Genomic DNA, 21,549 nt, shown 5'->3' with positions numbered 1-21,549 from the left:
ACTGACCTGAGACATCTAAAATTTATTCGGGAAAGCCTTAAGGACTTGGTGTTACATTATTTTGTAAACTAAGTTTTCATCATAGGGCGCTAAATTAAACACCAGCGTGTTAAATTTCGATGCTTTGTCATGAAGCACGCAATTGCTGTAATTCAAAGATATATTGTCCAGTCTGCACAAAACTTAACAGGTTTGATGAGAGTCGTGCGTCAAACACATAGTAGTAAGAAACTTTTAGAGCGCCTCAAAGTGGAAACAGGAAATGTCATGTTTTATATTGTACTGTACTGTATGCACCTCAAAGTGGTCTGAATGAACTTCAGAATATTTTGGTGTCTAAGCCTAACAAAAAGTGTCCACTTAGGAGTGACAGCGTTTTGGATTAGTGAGACTGTCATAAAATCATCATGTTCTCAGTTGCCTGAAGCCAGCAGCTCTAATTTTATAACTCGAGTTTACTAAGCAGATTTGTGTATTTGGGCTGTGGTACTAGAGCGCTTCACTGCTTTTGTAGAGCAATGCCAACAAGCCATTTCCCATCTCTTCATATAGTACATTTCCCAGAAGAGCACATCTGTGTCTGTCTGGATGAGTGTTTTTCAACAGCCCTGACCAGGAAACCACATGCTGAACATCACAGGGGAGATCACCTGCTGAAAGTGAGGTCACATACACATACACAGACATACTGGATGACATACGGACATGCTCATACTCGTATATACACGCACAAAAAAAACTCGTGCTTTACGCTTTGTTGTTTTGTTTTTAACTATCGAAGCTAATTTATCTTTTTGTTTTGAAATCATCATTTCGCTTTTATTTAATTTGGACTTGATTTGCTTTATTCTTTAATCAAAGCAAAGCATCAATTCGCTGATGTCCGTTGGGGCTGTTTTGGAGCTACGACCAGAGTGTGCGTGCTACTGCTTGTGAGATTAACAGTGCCTTTCCAGCAGTCAGGTTATGCTGGAACTCAGCATGTCATTGGATTTGACAGAGGCTCTGCAAGGAACAACCCACACAGATGGGAAAAATGCTTTAACTCTGAAAAACACAAATTTTAAACGAGTAAGAAATCTGAAAGTAATCATATGCACTCAGTAGAAGTAGCAGTCATTCAGAAAGAATGATGACATGAGATCAGATGATTTCAGCGACCTTCACATGCAAATTTTTAGTTTTTAAGGACTAACTTTGCTTGCTTTTCACCACCAGCTACAATCTCCAATGTTCTCATGACCTTTACCTTCTCAGGTTGTGAACCCGATTCCGGCGAATGTGTATGCCACACACTCGCACACACACAAACACACACAGCCACTTTTTAACCTCACCAGCCTGGGAAATACTTTAAGGAAGCGGAAGAAAAGGAAAGCGAGGAAACTGAGAAATAAATAACCCCTTTGTGCCGTGGCCATATAAACAGTGCAGCACATTACAGATTACTAGAGTGGCCAAACTGATAAGAAGCTTCCTACACACTGCATGTACTACATTTGTGTGTATGTGTAGGTGAAGAGTGAGCGAAAGCAAAATCAACCTATGGAGAAAGATGTAACGAGACAGAAACAAGGGAAAAACTGGGAGAAAACAAATGACAATGAAGATAAAGATATGACAAAACAAAAAGCAAATTGTGGGACTCAGGAAAGACTGGAAGAAAAGCAGCATATAGAACGTTCTTCATACATGTCTCCTGATAACACATTTCCTTGTTTAGATATTAAACATTAGTTGATTTCCCCCCATTTTTAAGTGTCCGAAATCCAAACTTAGCCAGCCGGGCCAGCGTAGTAATTCCAAACTCCAAACAGTGATTGCTAAATATTGTAAATATTTGTACAATTCTGCCATTGTCTTGACTGTGCGGAGCGTGACAAATCTCACAAACGGCTAATCTGTGCCAAATAACACCGCAAGAAAATATGTAAACTGAATCCAAGCAGGCCAGCTGACCCAAATCTCGACTTTCCCACTAGCTGACAGTGTAAAAAAAATGATGCTAGTAAATCACAATAATTAAATGATCAGTTCAAAACAAATCTGGAACAGGATTCATTAAGCTATGATGTCAGGTCTCAGATTATTTCGTGCGCTTGTGTGTCCATGTTGCACTGGCCAAGAAAAAAGTTAACACCAGCTGCCATTATACTGAAAAACTGCAGCTCTCGTGGGGAGACTCTCGCCTGGAGTTTCTCGGCACAGATGAAGCAAGCATTGAGGAACGTGCCGGAATGACTAAATCAAACCTTATTCAATCTCTCTGGCACACTGGAAAACTACCCGTGATGTCTGGCATGGGATTAGCCTGCACCTAGTGCCAGAATAACTGCCGGCTAGGATTAGAAAGAAAAAAATCAGTAACAGTTGATTACAACTGTTGCAACAACTGGAATGAGGGTCTAGAGGGTTCATTTAGTTGGTTAAGGGATGTAATAATGCAAAAGGGCAGGCTAACTGAGGACAAAGTACAGGGTTCAGACAAAATCACCGCCTGGATCTGACTGTGAAAACATTTAAAGGTTCCATCTGTGCATTTCTTGTTCTTTCTACATATCAATCCCTCTCTCCTCTGCTGTTTTACTTCATTTACATCTTATAGTCCTCATTACATTTCGTCACGTCTCATGTCTTCCCAAAGGAGCCAGCCCATATGCCAGCTTTTCCAATGCATGATAAGTGAACCTACAAGAACATGAAACTCTACTAGTCTTTCTGGTTTTAATACGGCACCAGAGCCTTTTATTAGAATCTCAGTGGTGTTTTAGGCCCAGCAGTGAGCTATCTTAAAAATTTTGAAAAAGGGGTGGGGTGGGGGGGTTCTGCCTCATGTCAAAGCGTTTAAAACTGGCTTGTAAAATCTGCTGGTCTGATCTGTGCACGATGCCATGTTAAGACCTTTCTGGAAGACAATCTAGCTCTCCTTTTTAATCAGGCGAGGTCCGCCTCATATATGAAAGCTGCTGAAATCGTGACGAAAACAAGACAGTTAAGCCGAAGCGAGGTACTGCACCGATACCAAGGGCTCACCCCACATTTCTGGCTAAGTTACCATGGCAATCCTACGAGGTGAGAGAGAGGACACACCAGAAGAGAGTAAATCTCCTCAAAGGAGCTTCAGGAATTCAGGTAAAGACTCCCTCCCTGCTTTTCTTTTTCTTCTTTCTGTTAGATATAGTTTCCCTTTAAATGAGATCATTGAATATCCCAGACTTTATGAATCACATCACAATGTGTCAGTGCTTCCAAGTGCCCCATCCATTGTGAAGCAGGACTTTGAGACTGCTTTTCACTTCAGACGTGACTTTGATTTCCAGACCACTTTATATTGATGTATAAATCAGGCCTTTGCCAGGGGAGTAATCATAGTGGGTTTTACGGGGAGTGTGTTTGTGAAAAGAGAGAGGGAATAAAGAGATGAGAGGACTGGGAAGACAGTGAATACTAGGTTTTGGCTGCGTAAGTAGGACAATAGTTTTGTGTTCAACACACTGCAAGATAGAGCTCTCAAAGAATTAAAAATGTCAGTTCCTCTACAAAATGAAGACAAGTAGAGAGAAAAATAGATAAAAGATTTATAAGTTAGAAGGAGAAGCAAAAGGCTGAAGAGAAAACTTTCTCTGTCAGGGTTTCTCCTACCTCTAAGAAGCAAGTCCCCGCTGGGGTGTTTTCCTTGATGGAGGTATTGTAGAAGTTGCTGGAGAACACCGGCGTGTTGTCATTAACATCCTGCAGCACAATGTCCACTTTCGCTGTCGATGACAGCGGCGGGCGTCCGCTATCCATCGCAACCACAGTCACACTAGGCGCTGGCTCTGATTCAAAATCCAGAGCAGTTGCTGTGGTAATGATCCCAGTAACTGGATCGATCGAAAACCAATCAGAGTGAGAGTTTTTGCCCTTTAGCAGGCTATATCGCACATCCCCATTGGGGCCCTGGTCCTTGTCCCTGGCAGTAACCTGAAGAACAAAGGATCCAGGATACACAACCTCAGGAATGGTTTGTCTGTACGCCTGCTGGTCAAACAGAGGGGGGTTGTCATTGACATCAGTCACCTGGATGGTGAAAGAGGACTCTGCTCTGAGCGGGGGTGTGCCAGAATCTGTGGCCATCACCCTCAGGTCATACGAATCCCGCTCTTCTCTGTCCAAGACCTGGTCAACATATATAAGGTAAATGATACTGTCCTTGGTTGTAAGAGCAAACTTCCCATCACCACCCTCAAGGGACACATTGACGTTGGCGTACTCTCCATAATCTGGGTCGGTGACAGATATCCGAGCTACATATTGGCCGGGCTGGGCTCCTTCTGAGATTCTTGGAGAACCATCCTCACTGAGGAAGATGATGGTCATAGTAGGCTGATTATCATTGTAGTCACGGACATGAATAGTCACAAATGCATTGGTCACCTGTGAAAACAAGTTATAGGATTTAGATAATTCTTCTACTGGGAATTCATCAGCGCAGCACAAGTTCTTCACATTCATTATATTAGTTTGTACTGTTGGTATGCTTAAATCGACTATTTAAGACTAATTTAGGCTAAACATGTTAGTGGTCAGGAAAACAAGCTCCAGCAACACTTCATCATGTCACCACGTGTTGACACTGATGAAGGCTACAGACTGAAATGTGTTGGTCAAGCAATAAAGTTGTTCTTCATACTAGAGGTGCTGCTAGGCCTACAGTCACTCTTCTAAACCAAAGTGATGGAAAAACAAATTAGCTTTGACCTGATGATGGTGATAGAGGAAACTCAGGGGATCACAAATCCTGAAACAGACTAGATAGCAATGCCATACAATATTTGTCTTAGAAAAGGTGAAACCAACCACAATGTGTCACTGACATTCATCGTCTGGGAACCACAAAATTGAATGGAACCAGCGAGGAATCCATGTCTAGATAATAATGAATTTGGACCATCAGTATCAATCAATAGGATTCGTGCTCTTTGCGGCTCATTAGCACTTTCTATCTAATATAAGTATATAATACGATATGCTGCAACCCATTAAGCACACTGCACGGCTTTGTTAATGCACTATAATCAAGGGGCCACAATGCAGTTACCTCAGGGTGGCTGGCATTATCCCTGGCCTGGACCACCAGTTCATGAACCCTCTTAAGCTCATAGTCCAGGGGTTTATTCAGAGTGATGACCCCAGACTTTACATCAATGACAAAGTAGCGTTCAGGGTCACTCTGACGCCGGTTGATTTCATAAAGCACCAGCCCATTATCACCTTCATCCTCATCTGTGGCAAACACCTGCACAGACAGCAAAAACAAAATCCTGATGAATGTGGAGTCAAAAACATTATTTTAGAAACAAATTAGAGCACAAAAACTAACCTGGAGGATACTGCTTCCCTGTGGGAGACTTTCAGAGATAATAGAGTGGTATCTGCTTTGATTGAAGACTGGCGCGTGGTCATTTATGTCAGTCACAGTCACCTCCAGGGTCATAGATCCCATCTTCCTAGGTGAGCCCCCATCAAAAGCCTCTATTACCAGGGTGTACGATGAGCGTTTTTCCCTGTCAAGCAGTCCATTGACTACCAGGTCTAGATATAGCACCTTGTTAGCACCTCTCTTGGTCTCAAGTTTGAATGTCTGGCCTACATTGCCCTCACGAATAGCATAGCCTTGGGTGGTCAGCTGGTCCTTGTCTGCATCGGTCGCTGGCTCCAGAGAAAACCTTGTGCCCACAGCTGTGTGCTCAGGGATCTTAAGAACAGCACTCTTTTTTGGGAACACAGGTGCGTGGTCATTGATGTCGTTGACAGTGATTGACACTTCAATAGTGACCCCGGTCATTGTAACAGCAATGAAGCTATAGTGGTCCCTCTGTTCACGATCCAGACGGCGTGCAGTGGTAATGATGCCTGTGGTCTCGTCAATATTGAGGTCATTGCTGACACCTGTGCTTTCGTGGTCCGAGATGAAATAAAGACTTGCAGTTTCACCAGGCGGTAACCCAGCACTGATGTCCCCAACAATGGTCCCTGCCGGTTGCTCTTCATCCAGCTGGAGTTCTAGTGCACCGAGAACAGTTGTTGTCTGGACCAGAACAAGGATGACACAGAAATAAAAATAGACCTTCTGATGCCAAAGGCGTGAGCGCACACAGGGTTCACTGACCCAAGACCTCCCTCTTGACCCTTTACTTGTTATCGGCATGGCTGGGTTCTAAAACTCCTGGAAGAAAAGAAGAGAGGGAAGAAAATATTAGCCACAAAAATATGACTTTTTAAAAGTACAGGTATATTTTATGAAACCTGAATTGAGCAAGTGTACAGCGCTTTTCATTCTCTATTGAAAATTCCCTCTTGAAAATTCGCTGTTTTGCATGAAACAAAAAGAGAATGTTCATCTCTTTTTTATTTTCACTGAGTATGTATCTTAAATCCCCGCATGACAAGGTGCTAACACATTTATAGTGGTATAGAACAGATATTAAAGACACTGCCTGATGAATTTCAGCTTTTTCCCCATAAAATAGATATATGTAACATTTTAGACAGAAGTTTCCAGCTAGATCTGGAAGCACTGAAAGAGCATGACAATGGACGTCTGAGTCTGTCCAGGATCCACAGTGGGTGGACCAAACTGAGGACAGTCATAACTTATAATTATCCACAGGATAACAACTTTTATCCACTGGGTGACAATATCTTAAAGTGGGCAGAACATAACACACTGGGAATTAAGATCTGTTTGTCAAATGTTTTATAGATAACACAGATCAGAACAGCAAATGCTTACATGCATAAATGTACAATAACGCAGAAAGCCTGGGAAAGTATGCCTATAGATTAGCCTCTTAGCCTCTCTGGTTCCCCAAACTTTAAATCATGCACGCTTCCATAAAGTATCCTCCTCGTGCTAATGCCAAATCAATGGAAGTAATGATGAACAACTGTCCACAAACCCCTGCAGAGTCACACGCTTCTTGCTAGCAACTGTTTATGGTTAGCCTCTTGTGCCAGAAAGTGGTAAGGTACTGTAGGTCTACTCCAACACATGACATGTCGACAGCAGGAACCTTAATCATAAGATTTTCGAAGTCAAACTAAAACTCACCTGACAGTGTTTTAAGCTAACCTGCAGCATAACCACCATCTGGTTCTTCCAGCAAGTTAAAACAAACACCAATAATTATCTGCAAATGGAAACTGGCCCAGTTTTGACACATACTTTTGCATACTAGCATAAAACCCTGGAAATACGCTCATAAATGTTCTGGCAAGTTTAACCGAACAAGTTTAACTGGACTCTCACGAGATAGATGCACGTTTTACCCCTTGGCGAAGTCTACAAATATTTAGATTACTTTCAAAATGAGACCAATTGTTTATGCACGTTTCACTCGTATTTATAAGGGAAGATTTATTGAGCATATAACTCTTCAAAACATCCTGCAATGAGGAGAACCGTCCAGCCCTGACACAACTCATTCATCACACTTTTGAGACCGGAGAGATGATGCTTTAACAATATTCTACGGCGATCTGAACATTAATGCCTAAACTCTCTGCAATGTGAATGATTCCTGCCCCTGTTGCTATTAAATTATCAAAACTATAAATGTGCGATGCAGGCAAAAGGCCAGTAGCAGACTGGAGACAAGTTTTCAATGGCGGGCGGTGGCCCTTGCTGGATGGCCATATTCACCAAAAAAAATCACTCCCATAGTGCATGTATAATCTGGACAGTTAACTTTAGGAATGTCTTTCACCTCTAGAGAAAAAGCCAGCCTGCTGCTGGCTGCAGATTTCACACATACATTAAACTAAAGAATTCATAGTCTCACACACAAAAGGACCATAGACTTACCCTTTTGAATGACTGCTATCTCATATACAATAATCAGAAAGAAATGAGTTTCTTGCTAGTAGTTTAGATTTACAAGTCTCCTTAAAAACTTTTAAGTATGCATATGGCACAAATAAAACATAAAACAATATTTTATGTGATGAATCCTCGTGCTATCATCCACTTTACCAGTCTTTCTACTGACTCTGACCTGCGGTCATTTATGAGGCCTCTGAGGAGGAAAGATTAATAAAGGCTATAGCTCCACGGGGACTGGGGAAGGGGACACTGATACTGGCCCCTCTGACTGACCCCTACATCTGGTACAGACGGCTGCTCTGGACAGTTGCTGCACTCCTACACAATGCTCAGGCTGAGCACATGTCTCCACACAAAGCCCTTCTTTTGTTGTCTCTGTGTTTCAAAGTAGTTGTCAGTGTTTGTGTCTGTCTGAAACAAGACGAAAAGAGAGGAGAGAGAGAGAAGTTGAAAGAGGCCTGGGAGACAATTAGGGGTGTGATGATAAAACAAAGCCTTTTAACTGCAGTGAGGGAAACTCAGAGTCATAGCTTGGGCCTTTTGAGACGTCGCTCTGATGAAATTAACTCAGTACCATAACACAGCCATTGAGCAGACCAAGGAGAACAGCATGAAAAGAACAAAGCAGAGACGTGGAAAAAGCAGATTTGGAACACAATAGCAAAAGTAACATTCATTGCAGTTTGCTTTGGCTTGGCAGGCCTGTTGCCTTTAGAGACCACTGGACTGTGCAGGCAGAACTTATGATGTCAGAAAGGGTGTATTCCAGTCTTTTTACGTCTTTTCTCTCTCACTGCTTCAGTTGAGTGTCAGTGAAAGGTAATATTGATGAACTGATCGCATGGCTGCAATCTGTCACTGTCAATGAGCAGTCTGTCCATGACATCATCTCCACCTTTGACATGGGCTGCAATACACTTGTGTTTGCTTTGGACAACACGAGCCGACGAGGGATGGAGAGTGCAGGGGCTAAAATAGAGCTCGTATTGAAAGTACTCTGGCTTTAACAAAGAGTCAGCGGAGTAAAAGATAATCACCTGATACACTCCCTCTAGTGGCTCTCTTTAAAATTATGATGAATTATGCACGGCCAATTTAAAGAGGTTTGGAATTTCTCCTAATCTTAAAAAAAAAACAGAAAAGTAAGACATAAAGGGGTTCAAGCAGCACAACAAGCAAGATTCAACCTGTCTGCAGGCTTTCATGTGTGCATGACATGTGCATGCAAGCAGTGACATCATCTGTGTGCGACCACATTGACAGACAGGGCAGACCCTTAGGGCTCCACGCAGTCTCAGCCACATTATATCTGGCATTGCACCCCCATAATCTCCTTCTGCTGTGTGCAGCCCTCAAAGCCTCAAATGCATGGGCCTCCGCTCTTAAGCGCTGCAGCCAAATAATAGAAAACCATAGCGTTTTCTATATGTGACCATTTAAAGCAGTACGGTATGTGCGCGAGGATGTGTGTAAATGTGTTTATACTATCGAAACTCAGTTGTCAGGAATAGCTTCTCCACGTGCGGTGCCATCTCCCAATCCCTTGCATGTTCTACTCCTCCTCCTCCTTCCCTCTGTCCGTTCCCTCTAATGTATTTAGCAGATCTGGCTGGGCACGCCATAGTTACGCTCAGCCAAGCCAAACAGGACTCAAAGTCACAAAGTTCCAAGTAAAAACAGCCCGCTCTGTATCACCGATATCTATGCCATCTTGTGCTTTGATGGAACAGCAAAAGGGTTGCATTAAGCTGGTTTCTCAGTGGTTAAAGGGTAGGGCTTTGCCTATAGATACTTGTCACTCCTGGAACTGCTGCCGTGTCACTCAGAACGCAGGCCAAACTTTGTGATTGACAGTAAAGACCGAAAGAGAAGAGAATAAAAGGAAAAGGTTTCATGCTGTGTCAAAAGTCAACAATAAAATGTGCCACAAAGACAGAACACTGGATACAACCATTTTTTGCATTTTTAAAACCCCATCTGTTAAAATCTAGTGTATCATCAGGCACAAGACCTGCATGCTTGATAACCCCAACATGGCAATGCTCTGGTTTGTAAAAGTATGACAAAACATTTTCTATGCAAGTATACGGTTACATTTAAATGACTGAGAATGAAAGGTTAGGTCAGTTTGTAGTGAAACAGGCTGCAGCGGTCTGCAGTGCCAAAAAAGCTTTGTGGGACGAGGGAAGGAGGGCTGAGTCTTGCAGGGGGTATAGGATGGAGGAAAGCTTTGTTCTTCAGTTTTCATGTCACTTGGGTTGTGTGTATTTGTGCGCGTGTGTGTGTTTAGGAGCACAAAAACAATGACTGCTGTGTCCCCTTGAGTTGCCTTGCCATGCATATCTGGATATAGACGTCCTATTTCTAACCCCAGCTGTCACCAGCAGTAGGCACATGTGCGTGTGAGCCGTCTGTGTGTCTTTGTGCATATTACGTGTAATTCCCTGGCTCCGCTTTTACTTTTCCTCAATTTAAGAACCTACACTAAAGGTGGATATCAATTTCAATTCATTTCCACAACTGAATCAACCCCCACCCAGTGATTCTGAAGGATAACAGCACCAGGCTCTCAGACAGCCAGACAGCCACTGTCTGGAAAGTTGCACACACACTGAAATATACATGTTTGTGCTACACCAAAACACAATCAATATTAATACTACTACTCATAGAGCGAGTTCATGACTGTGTCATATGACTGGAGTACATCACCCAAGGGATGCATGTAACTGTAAAAGCTCTCACAACCAGTGAAACGCAGCCTAATTCCAGTGTGAAGACTGGTAAGCACTTAGTAAGTACATTTGAATTAATTATGCTGGAATAGGAACCAGTTCCTTGGCACTCCTCTGCTTTAGACGTCAGTCCTAATCCATCCACAACCAGATAGTGTAAAAAAAAGTGAAAGAGAATGTGCTAAAACTGGTCGGGCGTTGGTCTCCTGTGGATAGTGTCGTAATTCATCTCACATATCTTATTATAATTTGAATAAAATTTCTGACTTTTAATTCTCTTCCTATCAAATTGTTACTAAGAGCTAAAAGCTCAATTACAAACTCTCTTATAAGGACTCATTTATTACACATTTATCTCAACTTTGTGAAAGGTTTTGGTTTGTTTTTTAAATTTTGTCCATAAAACGTTGCTCTGGAGTTTGATTTTATCACCTTTTTCCTATGTCGAGTGACATGAGCATGGCTGCTGAGGGTGGGCAAGGGGAAGTGAGTTCACAGAGAGCACAGCGGTCTGTGCCAGGAACCTACTGAGAATAAGAATGAAGTCCATAATCTGTTTTCATTTGTGGCTTTCATGCCAAATCAAATAGAAAATGAAAAAAGTTCAAACAATAGGCTTTCTGATTGAGGATGTAAATATAAGAGAAAAAAACTGTCTAATCCAAAGGTATTTGGAAAAGTTAGTTATTTGCCTCCACACTCTTATTTGGATATAAAACCATGTCATGACTTATTTAAAGGTGCAATCTGTAAGAACTTTAAAATAGATTTTGAAAAATGAAAACACAGTTATTGTTATCGCCAGAATGTGAAGACTTAACAGCTACGAAGTTATGACAAACATGTGCAGTGCTGCAGAGATTTCTACTGAAGTTAGCATGTCAACCAGTTAGCGCTGGTCCAGGTGGGCTAATGAGTCAATGTAGCACTCGATCTGCTTTCAGTCCAAAATGAGAGAAAGGAGCACCTTCAGACAAGGAGACTGCATTTCCCTTTGCTAACACATGAATGTTTAAAAGGAGGCTACCCAGTCTGGCTTTTATACTTTGTCTTTCTTGAGTCTCACAGTGCACAGCCTACATTTGAGCCAGGAGAGAAAACAGCTCCATTCACACGAGAGATTGTCTGATTGTTGGCGATTTTTCTGTGTTATTGTAGACTTTTCACCTTACATTATCAAGTGCAATTTGGCGTGATATAAATAAAATTGAATTTAATAAAATTCACAGGTGACACTGGTGGATCGGAGATAGCGGTACTCAAAAATGATTGCTTAAAGGGCTTATTCTCTTTACCAAATAGATATAGTATCCAAATCTTAAAACTGAAAACTAAATTGGCAATAGTCTATCATTTGGATCTGGCTCTACATATATATACTTTCTATTTTGCTTTGTTGTCAATGTATCAGGTCACATCCCAAAAATACACTCACACACACATTCTTCTATGAGCTGGGGCAGAATAAAACCAATAACAGCTCTTGGGAATCACTGCCTAGCTACATATTCTGAGCATTACTTAGACTTACTTATCTGTAATTGTGCTAAATTCCTAGAAGTCATTACTGGCTAAAGTTACGAGTCCATTTCAATTAAGTATGCTGCTCCAAGAATAGACAAGTTACGCTTTAATTTTTGCACATTACTACTCAAATTCTTACTTCAATGGGGATACCAGCTGAAGCAAAAAAAAAAAAAGACTGCAAAAGACATAGAACTCTGCAGCACCAAGATGACAATTCAAAGCTAGTGTGATGACTCAAGATTTGTTTATTTACTCTCACAGAGGCTGTCAAGCCAGAATGCAGACACACGCAGTTACAAACTACACCAGGTCCCCAGTGACAAAACGTCCTAGATTTTACCGGCCGACAGAGAACGGCGCCGTGCAGATGGAAAGAGCAGAGAAAGAAAAGAAAATAGAGATGCAGCAGAAGAAAAGTTTGATTCAGAATAGGATTTCTTTAAAGAAAACTAAACAAAAAGGTTAGTGTGAGCGAACGCACAAATGCAGACTGACATGTACACACATAAATAATGTACCCTGTGGACCATCTGTGAAGCCATGGAGCAAGTGAAAACACAGCCGTAGCTGCTTCGCTCACCTCTTAACCTTCAAGGCCAAGTGAACGTGCAGTGAGCTTAGCTCTTCTGATGAATATGTGTGTTTTTCTCAAGGTTTTAAAGGTTTTCTGAAAAGTTTTTTCAAAAAAGAGCAGCGTAAGAGAGAATTCAGTATGAAAATAAGACAAAAGACAGAGGGGGAAGAAAGCAAACAAAAAAGATTATGTGGTGAAACGTTTAATAAAGTGAAGCAGCAGCTGCCACCTACATCACTCGCTGCCCCTCACCAGCAGAGCATGTTTAATATCCCATATGGGCAAGCTGTCGAGCTGAACCTTATCCATGACTATGTCAAACAATATTACACTGCAGGTGAAATGAAAAAAAAATACCATGACAGGAGCTCATGCATTCCTTTTTTTTTATTCATGGTTTGCATTTTGAGCTCTGTACGTGAGAAGAACATCTATTTTGTCCAGTGAAAAGAAAACACCGACTGGAAGCAATTAAACATCAGGAATTATTGTTGAATGTGGAAGACATTAAAATGTAACAACAGCTACTTAATGAGTCCATTTGGTTGCATAATGCTCTAAACCATAGTGCTCGGTTACAGAAATATTGTTACACTGGAAGTTTTTATTCATAGTTTGTATGTTTTATTCATTATTTCTGGATGTTATTATTAAGTAAATCCATATAATTACCAATCACTGTACACTTTATTATGTTTAAATGAAAACCTGAACAAATAAATTCCATTGTTGATTTATATATATCCGTGTCTATCACTAACACCCACACATACTTGTGAGAACACTTCATTGACTTACTTTAATTCTCTAGAGGCTTATCCTAACCTTAAATGCCTAAGCCCGACCTTTAACCCCTCTTCAACCCAGTCGTAATTCTCGGCCTAAAACTTTAAAATGAATCTTAAACCTTCTGAGGATTAAACCTGGTCCCTGTAAGGGAGGTGTACGAGGCAGACTTTTGTCCCAACAAGTGATGAAGCGCAGAGTGTTATATCAGAAGACTCACAGAATCAGCTAATGAAGAAAAAGAGGAAAAGTCCAAAGACAAAACACCCAGCTGGTAGCCAAAACATGGTTAGTAAAAGGGAAACGGCACACTGTCTTGCAACTTAAACATACACAATGAGATACACAAGTGTGCGAGTGCACACTTTAATCTCCTTCTGTATTCCATCCAATGAAATAATCAGAGACATGGCCTAACGGCAAGCCAGGCACAAAGTCGTATCAGGTCATGTTATTGTTTCAGAAAACACATAAATATTAATCATGGTGATAAAAATGTTTTGTTGAAAACCTCGCCAGCTATCAGAGCAATTTCTTAGGGTGAAGAAAGGTCAGTATCTTTGTTAAAAATAAAAAAAACAACCTAAAGAGAGAAATTGAACTTTCTTGTCTGGCGACTTATCTGGGAAACTATCAAAATGTGTAATTACTCATCTGTAGCTGAGGACAGCGCCTTGGCCTATAAGTTATTAATTTCTCCATCAACTCTTGGGCTGGTGGTGCGCCGGCAGCTGTTCTCCAAAGAAAATGCCTTTGTATCATGTTTCTCCATTATATTTCTTGTGGTAAGCCTGGGAATTAAAACTGTCTATCTTTTGTTTTCAATTTGTTCAACACAGTTGAACAGACATCCAAACACATCAATTATATGACGCTAATACGACAAAATTAAACACTGACAAAAAAATCTGATGAGATAGACAGCTTGAGGCTTCAATAGAAAGCTTAATGCATGAAGCTCACTCTTCATGCATTAACACTCACACACTCTTTGACATAAAAGTTAACAACAGACAACATTTTTCACAACCTTCAAGGCTGCTTTTCAAATTTTTCAAACTTCATCAAATTCTCATTAACTGAGCTCAAAATCTTGTAAATGGTAAATGGACTGGTACTTATAAAGTGCTTTTCTAATTTAATTGAGCCCTCAAAGCACTTTATGCTACCCTTTATTCACCCAATCACACACAGATTTGTGCAAGGTCCTTTTTCAGAGGTGTGTAAGTGTGTGCAAACGTCTAAAATTTGCACATGCACTCACACGGATGCTTCAGGGGCCGCTCGGGGTTCAGTATCTTGTCTAAGGATGCGTTGATGCACAGACGAGACTAGACAGGGATCAAACCCCCAACCTGGTAGATGCCCCACTCTACCTCCACTCCCACACTCCTGCACCTTCTACCTAGGAACCGTCTACTGATGTGGATCCAGATTCCTTTTCACATAGTTCACATATAAAAAGTGTCTAAGTTATCAAGAGCCCCAAAAACTTTCTTCCCAGCCAACTTTTTTTTTCTTCCCTCCTTTTTGTTCCAAACCGCCCACACACACATCCAGCAATGAATCCCTTAGCTTGCATAACACATTGCTTCACCTGAGCTGCGATGCCCTACACAGCTCTCAGCTCGCCGCAAGTGTTTGAAGTTACCAGAAGCTCAGATCATCTCACTTACTTCATTAAAAACACATGAGACGCTACACAGACAGCTTCTCTCTTCTTCCCCGCTCGGCGTGCTTGACTCTGAGCGCAGACACTCCTTATCCATAAAGCGCTCACATGGGCAGGAGCCAGTTACCGCATTTCATTCATCTTTGTTCAGAGCCTAAATTCATCCCTTCGTGTGTCTAATGAAATGAATACATCACTTCATTCCAATACATGTGAGTAGAAGTGGAGCATTTGCCAGTACTAATCATCTCCTCACTGAGGGAGAATCAATAAAACAATCTCAGCAGAAATCTTTCTGCTATTATCTAAGGCTACAGTGCTGCAAACATAACAAATTACCTAACTGCCACTAATAGTGTTATACACATATGTACATGAACGAAGTTTAAGTTTTGGACTGTTGAGTATTAGAATATTGGAAATTATGGAAGGGTTTTCTAGTAGTTTCTGACAGATTAAATGGTTACTGTGTTAGTTAAGAAAACAGCTGAGAGATTAATTGCTAATTGCAAATAGTGATTAGTTGCTCCCCTAATGAGAGATCTCAGCTATAGCCACACACTTACTTTCGTGCACACACGCATGCATTTACCCATTCATCTGCTACAACAACAAGGCACTCACATTTCCAGTGGTCTGGCCACACTTCTGGAAGTCAGTGTCACACCAACTTGAAACTTGAGACAACATAAAGCTTTAGAGGTTTCCATCTGCAGCTTCAATCAGGAATATAGCAACCCATTCAAAGCAGTCAGTCTTCTAGGTCTTAATCATGAATCAGCTAAAAGCCTGATGTGCAGCCACTCAGTTTATGGGATAATGTTTGATGTTGAATTTTAAGATGAGAGTGTAGCAAGGTAATGCATTTCAAGCTTAGCGCTTTGGTAAAGTAGGGAAACTGGTCCAAAAGCCATGCAGAAAGCCTCTTCTTTTTTTCTCCCCATTTGTCTGTAATCTTTCATGTTCGGTTTATCATTACAGTAGGATCCCCACTGCCAGGACAAAGACCATGAATGAAGACAGCAGTTCAAAATATGGGTTTCAGAACAAACCAAAAGCTCAGCGTCTGACAGGAGAGTCAAGCCACTTCCTTTGAATGGTTGAGACTGTCCTACAGTAATATCTTCTCCAGTGCCACAGATAAATGGATTTTCATTCCATACATTGAAAGGTAAGATCTGTATTTCCCAAAGGGGGACAGACTACAGAGAACTCTGAAAATAGTTTTCAGTGTGAGCTCAAAGATGAGGCATGACTTTGGATGACTGACTAACGGGGGTTTGATGAAGTTTGCTAGTATATTTATAAGATAAGCAAGTCTATGACCACACAGTGGGAAGAATAATCTTGCACTTCATAACTCAAAAATGATCTTCCGCAGTTGCAGCAGCAAGAATGCGGCTGTTCTACACAGAACTGTGATTTTCATTTTGGGTAATCCATGCACATGTAAGCCAGGATTTAAAGTGGGAAAACTTCACAAATCATAATGATAACAAGATGACCAACTTTGCGATTGTAGCTGTTAATCAAGACGTGGGATTATAACAAAGAACAATCGAGGAGTAGTTAGCAGATGAGACTCCTGATCAGCAGAAATCTTGCTTCTAACTCTACTGGTAAAGCTATTAATAACAGTCTGGCCTTCCTGTGTGGATGGTGATGCAAACAAGAAGTGACTTTCCAGGAAAACAGAGCTACTCCCTCACACAGCACTGCAGCCTACAACTGCTTATGGTCTACACCCTCCGTAATAAATTAAGATGGCATTAAAGTCCCAAAATATTGGGTCTTTGGCTTATGTTATGTCTACGATGGCAGACTGAGAGGTAAATAAAAACATCGACACAGATTCGAGGCAGCAGCAGCATGCAGTGAGTAAAAAGATGGAGGGTAAATATTTAACACACGAGCTACTCATCGTGGAGCCAGAGAGAATGGAAACAACCTTTGCTGTTTATGTTTGTGTTTGTGTTTTGCTAGCTGGTAGTGCGTCTGCATCATATTTGCATACCTGAGAGAACACGAGTCTAACTTGGCATTTATCACGTGTTAGGGTTTGTTGTGTATTTGTGTGTGAGTGTGCGTGCAAGAGGAAGAGTTAGATGGAGGAGTCTGTGAGTCACTTTCCGATATTTGTGCTCAGACACTGATTTCACATGCTCGAGAAACAAAAACCCAGGAAAAAACAGTTCTGGGATACAATTAGATTTTTTTTTTTGCTTCAAGGCATCATTTGGATGGGGAAGATATTTTCAGTTTTTCTCACTTCGCTCTCCCTCATTGGCAGCACTTGGTGATTTGAGATGATGAGCTGAAACACAAAAGATTTACCCGCTACAGTTTTCTCTGCAATACTGTATGTGTATTGTTTTCGCAATCTTTTTTTTTTTTTTTTTTTAAATCAGACAGTGGGAAAAGAGTTATGGGATTATATCACGCAAGTAATGAAACCTGACTGGGAAAAGAGCTATTTTTCTTTCTTATGTGGCTTTTGTGGGAGTTGCAAAGAGGACAATGGTGTATACAGTACTAACAGAATTTCAGTGTCAATGTGGGTGGCAAATGCACAATTTGATTACCCTGTGTATTTCAGGGTAAATTCCCAAACATTGCTTGAGATTTGCAAAAAAAGGAATAAAGCGGTAGCTTGGACATTCCCTTAAGGAAGAGCATTAGAATGAACAAGGAGTTTCCTTAAAGGAAGAAGAAAAAGAAGTTGATGACAGCTCAAAAACTGAAATGGAACAATATTTGGCTGTATGTCAGTGTGATTCAGATGTAGGATTTCAAGATTGAAGAAACAGAATGAGCCCCACCCAGCATCAAATTAAAATCTAATCCAGCCTCCAGATATACTCCTCTTGCATCAGGGAGCATGAATTTACCAGGACGAGATAAAAACAACTGTGAAAATAACCCGGGTTGTTTAAAATCCTTCTCCTGCGAAGAAGGATCTGTTCTGCCGAGCAGCTGATGTGAATAATTATAAGTTGTTAGTATAAACTGAGGCTCTGCTCAGTTGTAGCTACTAGTGGCACTAGATATGCATATGGTTCCTGTTAGAAAAATGTCTTGCTGCACGCCTCATCACTCTGCAAGAAACCAAACTCTTGCTGTTTTTATGCAGACCAGAGGCTGTCTCTGAGGTCAGTGTACTGCAAGGCTAGAGCACATGGGACGATGTAAGTGGATAGTGCAATAATGCAAACATCAGTATCCCCTGCATGCAGCAGAAAACCAAGTGCCGAGGACCTCAGTGGACACCAGATATGACTGGAATAAGTATTGTGGTTAGGAGTTCAAATATGCCTGTGGGTTCCCATTTTTAGCTTTTGGCCATGTAAACATATACAGACAGAAATGGCTGAAATAACAACACTTTTATGTTAGAGGGGGAAAAAGTTAGATTGAGTCAAAATCTGTTTGCCGCATAACAAAACTGCCATGAGCAGTCCAAACTAAACTAAAGTATACAGTCCATGTCTACTGAGAGAGTCCTGCTCCAGTCTGAGGTTCTGTTTTCATAATCAGAAAAGCAGAAATGAGGAGCTACAGCAGCATTTGCAGAACAGACCCTATGTGTGCCTTGCTCAGTGGTACACAGCAATATTTAAAATTCTTTCCGCTAGTGATGCCTTGCGGGCATTTTTCATTGTCACACCAGTTGGTCTCCCTGAGAAATACTTTTAACAAACGCTGACCCACTTTGTGCACTTCATGGTGTTTCCCATTAAGTGGTTCTGTCGTCCCTCCAAAATAAAAAGAGTAGCTACTCTGAGCCTGCCAACACTGTGGAAGAAACCACTGACTTGCCGTTACCAGCTCCATAAAGCGTAATTAGCTTGTGTGGTAGTCGACCGGATCTGCCGCTTTTTCATTTCAAATGGGGATGAATCACTCTTTTTTTCCATCCTCTCTGACTGGGAATCAATAATCAATATTAAGTTACAGTGCATCACTGTGATGCGCTGATCTTGTGCTACTTTTGAGTCTCTCTAGTATAGCCTTCCACAGCACAGTATAGAGATCAGCTATCAGCCCATGCACGCAAGGTGCAGATGCAGGGTGCATACCCCTCTGCATGGGAAACCACCAGCCTCCTCCCAGTAAGAGACTGTCTGCCTGCATTTATTCTTTATTCTTATTCCGTGAATGAGACATCACTGTTTAGATAAGAAGTAAAAAGCGATCACTTACACTCATCGGACCCCCGCTGCTCTGGATGTGCACCCTGGATATCCCCTTCACAACCTGATTAGTATGCAAACGGGTTTCCAGTCCCTCACAAACGACAGACAATCCGCCAGGACAGAATCTTGAATGGAACCTTGCTGGCCAGCTGGACTAGGCTTTTTGATGTTCCATAATATCAACAGAAAACGCCAGTAGTGCTAATTCCACAGATGCTCTAATCCCGCTGACCGACAGGTTGGGTATTCCACAGGGAAGGGTTTTTATGCGTCTCCGTCCCCGAGTCAGGTGAGCGCGTTTGGATCAGCTGGGAAGCTGCACGGCTTCTTCACTATCTGCAGCAGAAAGGAGACGCTTGTGGTCCTCTGCACAGTCTCTCGTTGATCTTCAGTGTTTCACTTTTCGCTTCTCTCTCGCTCCCTCTCTCTCTCTCAGCATCCAGTCATTGAGACACGGTGCTTTTTGGATGTGTGTCTGTGCGTGTTGAGACAGAGTCGCTTCAGGGTACAGTGCACCTCACCAACCGAAAGCCGAATCGTCCGCCACAAGGCCCAGCCCCCTACTCAGCTCCATACCCTCCTCCACCTCTTCCTTCCTCCTTCACTTACTTGGATTGCTAATTTATTCGGGTAGCTACACAAAAGGGGGGATAGACGTGAGGGAGGCTGTGAAATACAGTAGGGAGGAAGACTGGAGAGCAGACTTTGGTGCCCCCCAGCTCCGTTCAGTGGAAGTGGCCAAGTCTTTGAAACAAAGAAGCGCACCATGCGCCACCAAAGCACTAGTCATTATGCAGGTCCCTGTATATATTTTTCCATTTTAACCTTTCTGATCCTTTTTATTAATGACGAAAAATTAGAATCATAGCCCATGTGATGGTGATTCGGGAATGCGGCGTTCTCATGAATATCTAATTGTACTAGCATTTAAATTCCAAGTTAAAATGGTAATAATAAAATTATTATAGTTTACAGTTAAATAAAATTACCAATTACTTATATTTATGCAATTGAATGACACTTTTACACTTCACAACAATGCCTTAAATCCTTTTTTTCATATGGGAGGAAATACTGTTACATATGCAACCAAATTTATTTTTTGAAGTTGTGTTTAGGGTAATTGATGAGATTTTACAAGCATCTTAAAGCTTGTGACTATAACCTGCAGCAGATCAGGCTGGGCTGAGGTTCAGACACATATAGACCACACAACCATCACCCATGCATGTACACGCACACACACACCACTAGAATCAGCAAGATGAGAGTCATTCATCACCCCAGATTTTAGGTCAAGCCTCTACCTGCATCACTGAAGCAGAGCAATGGAGGAGAGGTAGATGAGGGAGAGCTGTGTCGCAGGAGAATGTGTGAAAAGGGGGCTCGTGGGAGTGGTGGTGGTGTCAAGGACAGCAATCAGTCAGTCCCCTCTTGGTTTAGGAGTCCACCAGAGATAGATGTGTTGTTGCAGTCAGTATAGGGGAAGTGGTACTTTAACATTTTTACCACTAAGTGCTATATTTAACCACAGCGAGTGGGACATGATGGCCAGACACCATGGACTCAAACCCAGTGAACTCTACAACAGACGCAATTTACACTAAAAACTGTTTGGTTAATGGCTAAAGCAGGCAACAGTGATTTATGAAAAACAAACAAGCATAATCTCCCCATATTATGATGTTTGTCACTTTGTGATTGAACCATAAGTCATGACAGTAGTGCAGTGTGCTAACGTTAAAGTATTATCTTATACCAGAGGGAAGGAGAAGAGGACGAGAACATAAGAAATTCACCTATCACATTTTATGATGTTGTTTGAGTGTTAGGTAAAAGAACCAGTTGATCCCGTGTAAAAAAGAAATGTATTTTTACCTCCTGGCTGAATCCGAGGCCACAAAATCACTTGAACTGGATATGACACGGGATATAAAAATCTATAAAAACAGGCACAATTGTTGCCTGGAAGTTATGAGCTCAGTACTTACCATGCTGGGTTTGAAAAGCATTACCTGGCAGAAAAGCTCTGACAAGTTTAAAAGGTGCAAAGTCGTGAACGGTTCAGACAAAGGTTTGCTCGCTGAGAATTAACTTGAAACTGTTAGGAAAATGATACTGGTGGCTACTGGGCAACATATATGTGGACACAAATATGTGGGTTATAAACCACTATTGACCAACCAAAGTCCAACTCT

General features: G+C 41.6%; 1 protein-coding gene across 1 annotated transcript in view; it reads right to left on the bottom strand.

The window, feature by feature from the left end:
• Nucleotides 1-19,959, bottom strand: part of LOC120734407 (protocadherin-16-like) — an 82,668-nt gene extending 62,709 nt beyond the window's left edge. Inside the window, exons 1-4 of the mRNA XM_040033225.1 lie at nucleotides 19,359-19,959; nucleotides 5,363-6,208; nucleotides 5,081-5,278; nucleotides 3,643-4,416 (exon numbers count right to left, since the gene is read on the bottom strand). Coding sequence (XP_039889159.1) covers nucleotides 3,643-4,416; nucleotides 5,081-5,278; nucleotides 5,363-6,190 — 1,800 coding nt within the window. The 5' untranslated portion in view covers nucleotides 6,191-6,208; nucleotides 19,359-19,959. The remainder of the gene's footprint in view (nucleotides 1-3,642; nucleotides 4,417-5,080; nucleotides 5,279-5,362; nucleotides 6,209-19,358) is intronic.
• Between the last annotated feature and the right edge of the window lie 1,590 nt (nucleotides 19,960-21,549).

The sequence above is a fragment of the Simochromis diagramma genome, unplaced genomic scaffold, assembly GCF_900408965.1.
Source record: "Simochromis diagramma unplaced genomic scaffold, fSimDia1.1 OVJJ01000216.1, whole genome shotgun sequence".
In the NCBI taxonomy this organism is placed as follows: Eukaryota; Metazoa; Chordata; class Actinopteri; order Cichliformes; family Cichlidae; genus Simochromis; species Simochromis diagramma.
This window is presented reverse-complemented; position numbering and strand designations above follow the sequence as displayed.